The sequence below is a fragment of the Vanacampus margaritifer genome, chromosome 7 (assembly GCF_051991255.1).
Source record: "Vanacampus margaritifer isolate UIUO_Vmar chromosome 7, RoL_Vmar_1.0, whole genome shotgun sequence".
Classification (NCBI taxonomy): Eukaryota; Metazoa; Chordata; class Actinopteri; order Syngnathiformes; family Syngnathidae; genus Vanacampus; species Vanacampus margaritifer.
This window is the reverse complement of record NC_135438.1, coordinates 26006494-26019773: the sequence shown is the minus strand read 5'-3', so window position 1 is coordinate 26019773 and position 13280 is coordinate 26006494. Positions and strand designations below refer to the sequence as shown.

The 13280-nt window shown below is 38.1% G+C and overlaps 1 protein-coding gene across 9 annotated transcripts in view; it reads left to right on the top strand.

Moving 5' to 3' along the window:
- tenm3 (teneurin transmembrane protein 3) overlaps positions 1-13280 on the top strand; it is a 276208-nt gene that overhangs the window by 197620 nt on the left and 65308 nt on the right. For all 9 annotated transcript variants that reach the window (XM_077571731.1, XM_077571730.1, XM_077571728.1 and 6 more), the window contains 6 exons: positions 7633-7779; positions 8726-8856; positions 8995-9083; positions 11116-11235; positions 12289-12421; positions 13007-13135. In XM_077571731.1, the coding sequence (XP_077427857.1) occupies positions 7633-7779; positions 8726-8856; positions 8995-9083; positions 11116-11235; positions 12289-12421; positions 13007-13135 (749 nt within the window). The remainder of the gene's footprint in view (positions 1-7632; positions 7780-8725; positions 8857-8994; positions 9084-11115; positions 11236-12288; positions 12422-13006; positions 13136-13280) is intronic.

The following is a 13280-nucleotide window of genomic DNA, read 5'->3' as shown; positions in this document are numbered from 1 at the left end:
TTTTTTTTAAAGGGTTGTGTAAGATTTAAACACTCTGGGCCAAATCAACTAAAGGTTTGTGTGGCTTTTGTGCGGCGCTAACCTTTAAAAATGGAGTAAAAACAGAGTTTCATTCACAAAGCATGCACAGATTGTGAAATTCCTTACTAACTGCGCTCCCAAGCTGAATGTGTCTCGTTGCGCCGGTGGTATTTGCGCATATTTAAATGAGGCAATATCCATATATTCGGCACAGAAATTGCGCACCTCTATTCAAATGATCGTCATTAATTAACAGCGTCAAAATCACTATCACCGGCGGTAATTGCCTCATGCTATTTAAGTGACGCAAATAACGTCTTATGGAAGGCTGGTGTAAACTTGGCACTATAAGTGGAAGCCTATCCATGGCAGCAGCGGTTGTCATACGCACAGAGAAGACATCATCATGCCAGGCAGAGGGTGGGGGTGCTATTTATGCCAAGTAAAGGTATGACTTTCCTCCCCACATTCCCATGTTCGCCGATCAACACCAGACATCATAAAAATTATTGCACCAATATTTTGTATTTTACATTTAATGAATGAATGATGTTGTATTCCTCCACACTCACCATATCGCTTAATGAGGAAAACACTTTTGTTCATAAACTGTTTTCTAACAAGTCCCGTTCCCACCCCCCCATTCCAAGCTCACGTTCTGTTAATTGCAAATCCAGCATTACCATGTGTGGAAAATCAGGCGCAAACTGCACTCAGCGGTCAATTTGTCTTTGTGGGCGTGTTTGTACTGGTGATATGGAGTAATTACAGCAATATGCTATGTGAATAGGACGTTAAAAGGGAGCAAATTGTGGGTGCAAATAAGGAGCAATTTATGGTGCTATCTATATATTAGTGGATTTGACCCTCTGTGTTTTCATTCTGCCTTTATTGAAAAGGAGTATCTAGTTTAGAATAGACTAGATGAGGACTATTTTGATGTACTGTATTATGTTGGGCAATGTAATATTAATTTACACTAGCCTGGGGTAGTCATGGCAAATATTTCATTTCTTCAGACAAGCTCACTGTTGCACAAACAAAACTATTAACTTTCTGATATAGTTGATGAAATCTTGGCCCTGCTATTGTGTTTGTTTTTGCTCTAAGGTTTACCCTTCTGTCCCTCTTATGTTGTGATGCTCTGCTCTTCGCCCACGTCTGTGTGAATTAGTTTAGACCAGCGTAATCACACTGAGACAGTTGGATTTGCTGCTACAGCTGCCAGTTGCATGTTTTTTGTTTTTACAAAACATTTATAGGACTGTGTTTTTGTCTTTTGTGATGTTCTCTTTAAATAAGGTTGGCTCACCACTGGCAGTATTGAATCATTATAAATTTAAATAGCTTTAGGTACACTGAACTGCATCATAAAATTAAGATTTTATTTAATTTTTATTTTTTTTAATGTTATTTTATTTAGATTTTTTTCAGAATACGTTGCTTTTTATATTAGCACATTTTAGGACTTGATAGGGGTCCTACCTTATTTGACTTGGTATGCATATTATTTTTTTGATATATAATTATATTATTATATATTATTATATATATAATATATAATTTTTTGTTTTTTCTCTAAGCTAAACTAAATTTTTACATATTGAATAATTGTTTTGAAGGTTACTCAATATTTTCTTTTAGTTTTTTTTATATTACTCTTTGTTTAAGAATAGGTAATTGACTCGGCAAAAAAATAATTATTCAACACTTATTTTTGCTCTGGTTTTTCATGAGCTGAACTCGAAGATCTGACACTTTTTTCTTGTACACAAAAGGCCTATTTTATTTAAGTATTGTTCACAAATTTGTCAATCTAATTTCCCTCACCGGATGATTACATTTTGTGGTCGGACACTGGTCTTGTGGCAATTGAAAGCCATTGTGTTGCAACGTCACAGATGTAACAGAAAGTCAACATGCATACATAAGTTTTGCACAAAATACATCTCTGCCTTGCCGCCTCCAAGCCATACAAATACTGCATGTAATTAAATCATTAATAGTGGATGAAATAGCCAAGCTTTTACAGTCTCCGTCAATAAAATGCATGTGAACCATGTACGTAGCGCGCTGGTTAAGCATCTGTGAATGGTGGTGAGGCAGCCTCTCAAAATATTCACACTCTTTGGTATATTTTCATTCACTTCTTCTCTTTGTAGTAACCAACTCTTTCTTAACCAACACCCACCCTGGTTTTATGGTTTAATAAACATGATACAGTACAATATATTGTATGTGAAGCTGCAACACCCTCAAGAGGATCGCAGATTTCTGTCACATCGAGTCAGTAGCTGAAATCACTCAATGTGCAAGTGTGACTCAGCAACTGTCTTATTTTTCTATTCCATTTCAGTCGGGTTTGGCTGCATTGTGCAGTGGGCCTAAAATGTCCATTTATATCACACAAGGCCACAAATGTCGCAAGTTTTGAGCATGGAATTAACATGCTGACTGCAGAAATATCCACCAGAACCTTTACCGATGAATTGAATATCCTTTTCTCTACATGCGTGTTTGCGTTGGGTGGACGAGGGATTCCACTAAGAATCGAGTGGCTTGTCATGGCAGTGAGATTATGCTATGAGCAGGTGTGTGTTGTGGACAATGAACACAGATGAATTTTATTGATGGCATTTTGAATGCACAGATAAACTGTGACGAAATCATGAGGCCCATTGTTGTGCTATTCATCCGCCACCATCACTTTATGTTGCAGCATGATTATACACTGCCAGTGTCCAACAATTTGGCGCAGCTATTGAAGCCATTCTACAGAGCACAATCAACAAGCACATGGCAAATGGTGGTCACAAGTTACATACAGGTGGTTTTCTGCCCCTGCCCCCGCCCTCTGCAGCCCCAATATAGTAAAACTGCACATTTTAGAGCACCCATTTATTGTGGGATGGAGCAACAATGCTCACTAACACAACTTTAACAGATTTGTGAACACCATTTATAAGAAATAGACCTTTTGTGTACATATAAAAGAGTCTTATATTTTTTAGCTGAGTGCATGAAAAATAGGAACAAAAGCAAAAGTGTTGATTTTATATACTGTATATTTCTTTGTGTAAGAATGTCTATATCTGATATAGTGACTGTCCGTCTTTCTCTGTTAGTTTTTCTTTCACTGCACTCCCATGATCCCAGCTCTTTCTGCTGTCTTCTTCTTTTGTCTGTTGCTTCCATCTATTTGTTCATTGCCAAGTGTATTTAGCTGTTTTTGTTCAATTTACGTTTTCCCTAATTTTCCTCCCTCTCTTCCTCGTGCCCTCTCCTTTTCTCAGGATATAAAGGTAATCTATTAATGTCAGAAGCTTATTTACAGGCTTGAATGTCCCAAAGTACAAACGCTTTAAACGCTGCATTGGATTGTTTGTTTGTTTAGTTTTTCTCTTCCATGTAATTGTATTTGTTTATTTATTTATTTTTTGTTTCACCATTTTGATGTTCCTTATATGTAGGCATGTATTTGTGCGATTGTCTTTTAATCATCCTTTTTTTGTCCTGGTTAGGAATGGGGCTTTCTAATGATAATACTCAAACACGCAACACAGACATCACAATCTAAAATGTGCCGCTGTTGTTGTCTTGCACTCGGGAAACTGATATATATGTTTGTGTTGATTTAGCCACTTGCTGTCCCTCCGTCCTCTGATTTTCTTCATGCTGCTCTGTCCTGTGCCTCCAACATTTTTCACCCAAAGCTCAATTTTTCATTTCTGTTTGTTTAGCAAGGCTTTGCTTGTTTGTTTGTTTTTTAAGTTCTTATTTAGAAAATTGGCCTATCTGTGTAGTCTGTAGTAATGGAATGCTTCATAGAGGCATCAAGTAGAGTCTTTATACTTGTAGGCATGCATTCCCAACCATATTGCCATCTTTAGATTGTATGTGGCTGTCTTTGCCAGTTGTGTTTTCACATGGATTCAAAACTGATTTGTCCACCCAACCCACTGTCATAAATGTATCTAATTCTAAAGGAAACATTACTGATGAAGCAAATGAGCTTTATCTAAAAGAAAGGTAAATTGCTGATTTTGCTTTTAGGTATTGAATTTCACTTGGATTCAGGAAATCTGTTTTACTCTAACATCCTTAAAAAAAAATGTTTTCTGTTGTTCAGTACCCTATTGCCATGTTGTATCATATAGCCATATAATCTAACATAATTTGATCATGATTTGACAAATATTTTGATTTGAAACCTATACTGTGCATGTAATGTTTGAATTGCAGGCTATCCATGTGGTTCATGTGAAACTACAACATTTTAGTCTTTGTCTCTCATGTGGTTTAATCGATTTGTCTTCTTTGTCATTAAATTGCCAGGCTTAAAGCTCATTTGTTGGTTTACATAGGATCATATTTTTTCACACATTGGGCTTGAACCAATATGGGTTTTTGAAGACAGGTGGGTTTTTAAAAATAAAATAAATGTCACATAACAGTACTGTATATGGGCCTTAATACCAAGATGTCCAATGTTTTACTGCAGTTTTCCAGATTAATTTTAACCAAAATGCATGTGTGTTTTTTTTAAACATTACTAATCAGTTTTAAGTTAAGCTTTTACAAATCATTAAAATTAAACCTCCGGTCCAGCAAGTCAAGTTGAACAACCAGTAGTAGCACAATTTGCCGTAAAACCAACATTTTCTGTATAAATATGCTCCAACCGTGAATTGAAAGCTTGGAGTTTGAAACTTCACTTTGTGCAACGTCACACAAGACTGATTGTCAGACTCACAAAAAATATGTATTTTTTCTTGACTTAAAACTTGCATTGTGTTTTTTTCATAACTAAACTGCACACAAAATATTGATATTTATTATATATTAATAATATTTATATATTTAAATTGTCTGTAAAATCTGTCGGGAAGTCGAAAAGAGTGGACCAGCTCTACACCCTCTGCAGGAGCCTGCATGGAGTTCGCCCAACCAGTCCACATGTGCTTTCTGGACCGGAGCATCCTGCGGGGGGTGCTTTGGCAGTACGGGGTACCGTGCGCCCTGATATGGGCTGTTCGGCCCCTGTATGGCCAGTGTCAGAGTTTGGTCCGCATTGCAGGCAGTAAGTCGAATTTGTTTCCAGTGAGGGTTGGACTCCACCAAGGCTACCGATACTGTTCATAACTTTTATGCGTTAAGGGGGTTTGGTTTGGTGGCCTCAACATTGCATCTCTGCTTTTTGCGGATGATGTGGTGCTGTTGGGTTCTTTAAGCCGTGATCTCCAACTCTCGTTGGAGCGATTCAAAGCCAAGTGGTTGGAATGAAAATCAGCACCTCCAAATCCGAGACCATGGTCCTCAGTCGGAAAAGGGGGGAGTGCCCTCTCAGGGTCAGAGAAGAGATCCTGCCCCAAGTGGAGGTGTTCAAGTATCTTGGGGTCGTGTTCACGAGTGAGGGTAGGTTGGAGCGGGAGATTGACAGGCGGATCGGTGCAGGGTCTGCAGTGAGGCAGACTCTGTATCGGTCCGTTATGGTGAAGAAGGAGCTGATCCGAAAGGCGAAGCTCTCGATTTACCGATCGATCTACAATCATACCCTCACCTATGGTCACGAGATGTGAGTCATGACTGAAAGAACAAGATATCGAATACAAGCAGCCAAAATGAGTTTCCTCCGCAGAGATAGGGTGAGAAGCTCGGTCATCCGGGAGGGATTTAGAGTAAAGCCAATGGTCCTCCACATTGAGAGGAACCAATTGAGGTGGTTCGGGCATCTGGTTTGGATGCCTCCTGGACGCCTTCTTGGAGATTTGTTCTGTTCATGTTCCACCGGCGGGAGGCCCCGGCGATCACCCAGGACACGCTGGAAAGACTATGTCTCTCAGCTGGCCTAGGTACTCCTTGGGAACCTGCTGGAGAAGCTGGATGAAGTGGCTGGGGAGAGGGAAGTCTGGGCTTCCCTGCTAAAGCTGCTGCCCCTGAGACTCTACCTCAGATTAGCAGTAGATTATGGATGGATAGATGTCTTTAGAATTATATGAGGTGAAAATATAAAGGTTTAGGGTGATGTGAGTGTGTGCCGAGAATACATTCATTCATGTCACCCTAAATACTGTATATATGTTATCCTTCCATCTATCTATCCATATCGAGCACATAAGTTCAATAACAGAACACGAGGGGCGGGGGTGGGTTGACAGACGTGGGTGAAGTCCCCTAACAGAACGATGGAGTCCCCAGAGGGGGTGCTCTCCAGTATCCCCCTTCCAAGGACGCCAAAGAGATTGGGTACTGAGCTGCTGTTTAATGCACAGGCACAAACAGTCAACACTCAAGACTTGTCCCCCCACGCAAAGACAAAGGGATGCTACTCTCTTGTCCATTGTGTTGAACCCAAATGTACAGGCAAGAGGGGGGTGGAACAAAGACTGATACCAGAGCCCAAGCTGTGTCTGGAGGCGAGTCCGACAATATCTAGTCAACACTTCTCAATCTCGCACACCAGCTCCATCCCTGTCAGAGACGAGACCTTTCTACATCCCTTTAGCCAGCAGGGACCCCTTTGGCCACTCCCAAAGGTGGTGAGAAGGGGGATCCACATTGCTTCTTTGGGCTGTGTCTGGCCGGTCTCCATATGTGCAAGCCTGGCAACCAGGTGCTTACCAACCTCAAGGCTTGGAAACTGAGGGGGCCCATAGTGACCCATGCCTGGGCAAGAGAAAACTAGTAACTAGTAACTAGTAACTGGGCAAGAGAAAAAGTACAAAGTTTTTTCTCATCATAGAGGCTTCTTGAGCCATGCTTTGTCTGGACCCTCACCTCAGACCTGCTTGTCATGGATTACCATGCCAGTGGCATAAAGCCCTTGACAATTCAGCTCCTAAGAACTGCTCATGGAGGGATGTTCATATGTTCCGCAAAACAGAATTAAAATTAAAATGATGCAAATCAACCCAGATTATGGAATGAGCTGTGTTCGATTTAGGAAGATGTACTGTAATCTTTATGTTATAAGCATTGTCAGTATGTATACAGTACTTTCCTATAACATGCTCATTCGACAAATCTATTTACACAAAAATTAACTAATTCCTGCATCTGCTAATTATTACCTAATTATACTTTTTTTAAATATCAAATAAACTTAAACATGTCATCTTCTACTCATTGATGAACATACAGTGTATATATTTTTTAATTCATTTGTAAACCCATGCCATTTAAAAAATGTTTTATTTATTGTATTTATTATTATTATTATTTTTTTTTTTACAAACAATTTATCTGGCAAGTATGGATAACCCCATCATGTATTTTTAAGGATCACGGCACACCTTTGTGGTGTTGTAGGAGGATTTGACGCAACAGAATGTGTCAAATCTTCAGTGAGCCCAATCTTCAGTGTGCCCATATCACACTTTAAGGAGCTGCCAATTCACCTTGGGCTCTTTCTTTCAATTGATTTCATTTTCCCATTATGACCTTTACTGGGGTGAGGGCAACATTCTCATCTTTCACATAGTGATTTACCATTTCCACCAACTTTTCAAAATGTATATTGGTTGAAGCCTATTTCACACCCGACTGGCCATCCGTGATCCCATCCCACTCATGCTGCTCTAACTCTGGAAATGTGTTTTTTGCCCTGCCCAGAGGGTTGTCCAGGTCTTTGCAACAACAATGGGAGATGCACCCTAGAGGCTAGTGGCTGGCACTGCATCTGTCAGTCAGGATGGAGAGGCGCAGGATGTCATGTAGCCATGGAAACCCTTTGTACTGATGGCAAGGACAACGAAGGAGGTATGTTCACATACTGAGTTAAATGAATGAGAGATATTTGTCTACTGAACAATTGGAATTGGAGGCATGTTGCGGAAGTCCAAACACAGATTTATGTCCTAGTTATTTGCTCCCAATGTTACAGCGATAAATTTTTGCGCTCGGAAATAGGAATTTGAACTAGACTATTGTAACATATCATACGAATACAACATATTGCACAAAAAACAAAAACAAACCCTAAGGTACTGAAACACTTCATGTTAGAAGGACCAATTCCTCTGGATGGGACTAGCCTGTGTATTGATTTGGGCATGTTGTAACCTTGCAAGATAGAGGAACTTGTGAAAACACAAAGTTATTTGAAAGAAAGTCTTTAGTCATAAATAAAAACTAGACAGGAATTTCTACTGAAATAAATGAAAATAAACAGCAGCAGCTGCTGCTTTAAACTACAACATTAAAGCCAACAGCCATGACTAAATTGAATGGGAATGTGGCAGATATTTTAGGACCTGGAGAAACAACATGAAGGTAACAAAAGAGTGAAAAGATAGATGAGCCTGGGAGAGATTGGGTATTTTTGTGAGTGTGTGTATGTAAAATTAATGGTAGTTACCAGACGTACACTTGGCTTTTATAAAGTCACAGGGACAAAATAGCAGTCCAGATTTAATTACCTGACATAACACTTTCTATCCGTGCATTCATCTATTTACTCTTCGCCTGCTTCATGTAATCTACTCCTTATTCCGGATTGCCATTCCTTTGTTCTTGCTGGATTGTTAACTATTCCAAATCCCTCATTACTTCTTATTGCTTCTTGTCCCGTTCTTCCGCCCAATTTTTTTTCTACTTCAACCAACTTGAACTTTTGTCTAACATCGCCCTATACTTCAGCTAATAATTCCCAAGTCCAAAACTGTTGTCAGGTTTTGTAAAATAACAACTTTTTGTTGTGTTTCAGATGGCTTGACTGATTGTATGGATCCAGACTGCTGTCTACAGCCCTCATGTCAGAACCACTTGTACTGCAAAGGATCACCTGACCCAGTGGAAGTGCTTAACCAATCCCCCTCTTCAGTGGCTCATCAGCAGGTTTGGGCAACCAAACATTACATTTATTACTAATTGAATTAAACATCATATAATTCACAATAAAGACTAGAAGCATTGCTGTTTCCTTGATGTGTCGTTTTTGTTCATGGATTGTATTGATTCTCATACTTTTTTCAGGCTGCCAGGTCTTTCTACCAACGCATCTATTTCCTCCTTGGTCCTGAGTCCACTCATGTCATATCTGGTGACGGTCCATTCAATAAAAGGTAGGAACCTGGCTCCTCATGCAGTTGTAGTAATATACACGGTATACTGTGAGTTTTGTAAGCACATCATCATCTCAGTAAATTCCTTTTTTTTTTTTTAGAAATGTACCTCTAAGTCATTAACCATATGGCACTATTGGAAAAAAACCTAGGCAAATACAAAAAACATTTTGCATTGTCTGGCTTTATTTGTATCTCTACACTGTCGTAATGAAACTGCACTTATGTAGTCCATGAAAGATCTATTCAGATGGTTCTTTTCCAAAAGACTTGAATGTGTGCCATATTTGAAGAACCATAGTATAGTAATTGTACCATTAATATAATGCACTATATTTGTATTATTAAATTAATAAAGAAAACTATAAGATTTACCGGTGCTAATTGAGTTTTTCAACCTGTGTAGTAAATTATGATTTTCTGATTGGTCCAATATAAAAACTATAGGCATTACACAGTCCAGTGGTGTAATATATGCAGATGTGCATGTGCATGACCCAGCAAAGTTCAACAGTATCACACAAAGGTTAACTCAACATTTACCTCAATCATTGTCATTTTAAGTAATGCTTTGTTGCATTTCCTTCTAATAGAATATTACTAATAAGTACAGCTTCTGGTGCTATTGACGTTTCAACTGATTACACTGACTTAGCAGGGTTATTATAGTTTTGGAATTTTCATGATAGTAAGTTTTAGTTTAATTAGTTTTGATTAGTTTTCAGGGCAGCTCTGTTAGTTTTTTTAATTAGTTTGAGTTATTTAAAAAATGCTTAGTTTTAGTGTTAGTTTTCGTTTAAAAAAATGTGTATTACTTGTTTGCAAGATTTAATAAATACCAAAGTAAAATGGCAAAAGTAACGCACTACTTACCTAGCATTGCGTTTCAGCTGAATTAAATGAAAAAGGAGGCGGAGTAAACCATTGGAGCCAAAGGTCAAACACACAAAATTGTCAGCTAGGAGCGACGTCATCTGAAGGTGCTTTTCTATTGGCTGCTGCTAGATGACGTCCGTGCAACACACTTTCAAACATCCTTATTCCAGTTAATATCAAAATAAATATACTTAAATCACATTTAAAATCAACCCCAAAGGCTCATGTATTAAATTAATTACCAAAGACAAAAACTAAGGACATTTTCACTACAATTATAGTTAGTTTTACTTTGTTTTGTAAATGTAAAATGTAGTATCAGTTAGTTTAATTTTTTTTTAAAGAATTTTTGTTTTTATTTTATTTTGTTAATGAAAATGTGTTTTGAATTGTAGTTTTAGTTATTTCGTTAGTTTCCGTTAACTAAAATAACCTTGTTTATCAGTTCTGACTAGTGAAAGGTGAGGTCTTTAGTTTTCACTCAGAAATAAACACTTCTTAAACACTGGATGTATACAGATGTAATACTTCTCAATTAACACCTCTGGGCTTCTGTTAATGTGTGGTGGTGATTTTGTCACCATCCATCACCACCCCAGCCTGTATTTTGCCATTTTGTTGTGTTTTGCCATGAGAGGCACGTTTGTGGGCGCAAAGTCTATGTTTACCCCTCCAGCCAATCACTGAGCGGGGGGGCGTGTCGCTGAAGGCAGGCGCAATGTTGACGAGAAGAGTGGGGGGTGAGCCATGGGAGGAGTCAGTTTTGAATTGGTTGTTTACAAACAGAAACGGATACAACTAAAGACCCCACCTTTAACATATTCCTCTAAAGAGCAAATAGCATTAGTAAAACAAATGGACAGCTGAATAGGCGCCAGAAACAAAAAAACAATTATTCTCAACTGCCAGTGCAATTTGTAATTTTCAGAAACTAGTGGGCGTGTTTTTTTTGTTTTTTTTTACAATAAACTTCACTTTTGCAAGATGCAAATATGTCAGTTTCATTGATTATATAAAGTGATAAATGTACATTTTGATCTACATGTTTCGATGCATTTCCCTTCAAAAGAATGTGAATAATAAGAAAGCATCCTTTTAAAATGCAGCCCAAGTTCAAGTTCAGCACATGCTAATCTTTTGATATCTCTTTTTTCAGCTTGGTGTCAATAATCCGGGGTCAGGTTTTGACAGCAGATGGAACACCGCTGATTGGAGTCAATGTGTCATTTGTCCACTACCCTGAACATGGATACACTGTTACACGCAAAGACGGCATGTGAGTATATAAGCATATCAAATACTGCATAATCTTCACCTTAATGTAAGGGATTTCATGTGTAGCTATGCATTAATCTCTGAGACAAATTAGCCTGTCTTTGAGGCTCAAAATCAGAAATGCAATCACTAAGTGGAGCTCAGTCTTCACACACTCCTGTCATTTATTTCACTTTGGGTAGTTATCAGCTGGTTTCTCTTGAGATGTGTGCGTAAACCGCCACCAATTTGAAAAAGAAGGTTCAAATGAATTGCACTTAAAAAGATGGAGACACAAACTACTTAGAAGGCTTAGTGGTGTTACAGTAGCTATCAAAGCCACCTTGTTTCAGTTGTGACGCTGCCCATGCTTTATTATCACCCTTTGTGAAAATGTTGCATTGTATTACTGTCAAGCAGATCAACTGAAGAAGTGTGTGTATTTGTGTGTGTGCGTGTGTGTATGTGTTATTTAATAATATTTTGTCTAAGTTCAGTGCAGTCCACATTTTTACATATTGTTTCATGAAACATGAACAGTTTTACTGATAAAGCCACAGATGTGTTTGCATTATTGTTTGTAATTTGGTTTATAACTTACTGACTTATATTTACGCCACACTTGTTTGGCAGAATTTTGTAAAGTTTTAGCGAATGCTTAAAAGATTGCAAGCCAAAGCGTTTAGTAAATTAACAATGGTAATTGAAGTTGATTAATAGCTGTCTTTATTGCTTGTGTTTGTTAAAAAAATACATTGGAAGAGGTCCTTGAAAAAATAATTGCACATTAAATTGCAGTATCGGCACATAATTAGATTATTTATCAAAATCATTGAGGCCTAAAAACATGCTCTCAAAATCATATGGTTTTATAAAAAAATGTACGTAAAGCATAATAAGAGTGAAATGCATGTAAACTCGGACAGGTTTATTACTTACTTACTTATAACTCATCTGATTCTTGATATTTCCCGAGTTGAAAGCTCCAAGTTTCAATATTTTCAAACTCATCTGAAAGAGGTTTATTTAAAACATGCTTTTCATTTGAATTATATTCATATTCAATGTGCTGCAGGTTTGATTTACTGACCAATGGTGGAGCATCCCTGACATTAAGTTTTGAACGTGCGCCATTCTTGACCCAGTACCGAACTGTGTGGGTACCTTGGAATGTATTCTATGTGATGGACACTCTGGCCATGAAGAAGGTGAGTTGTGTCCATGTTCATTACTGGCACAGTACAAAATAAGCTTTACATCAGTCCTTTAATTTTACACTCTACTTTGTATGTTTTATTTATTATTAATTTGTTTTTGTACTGCAAAAAATACAACCGATTTTTCTTTTCAGAGTTAACCAACCTTTTTAGTGGTTTGTTCATTGAAATCCAGATTGTTATTGAAACTAAGACAACAATATGTTTTTTTTTTTTTTAAATCTCTGTGATTTACATATTATACTATTACTACATATTATACTATTTAAGAAAATGAACAAAAACAGCTTATCCCTAATAGAAAGAGTTGCCCATTAAAATGACACATGCAAAAGCCATGACAAATGCTATTATTCTTCTTAACCTGATCAGACAGCATTTGTGTTGCATTAGAGTGTGACAGAAAAGGCTGGGAAAGAACATTAGACTCTTGGGGAATTACCTCAAATGGGAACATTTGTAGTTTGGATTTGAAATTCTGACACCAACTCATATCTCATATACATATATGTTGTTATTGTTGTGTCGCTGTTGCAAAAAACTGACTGACAAACAAGTACTGTACGTCTGTTTCAGGAGGAGAATGGCATTCCCAGCTGTGACCTGAGTGGTTTTGTCAGACCCAGTCCTGTCATTGTCGCACCGCCACTGTCAATGTTCTACAGAAGTTCACCCAGGGATGGCCCCATCATACCAGAAACTCAGGTCAGAAATATGAAATAGGAGGCTAGATGGGCATATGGGGCAACGATGTGGTTCTCGCTGTGCACAAATCTGACATTTTAAAGTGATCACATTTAAATGTTAATGAAAAGCAACAAATTAGCTTCATCCATCATGCGTGCATGCC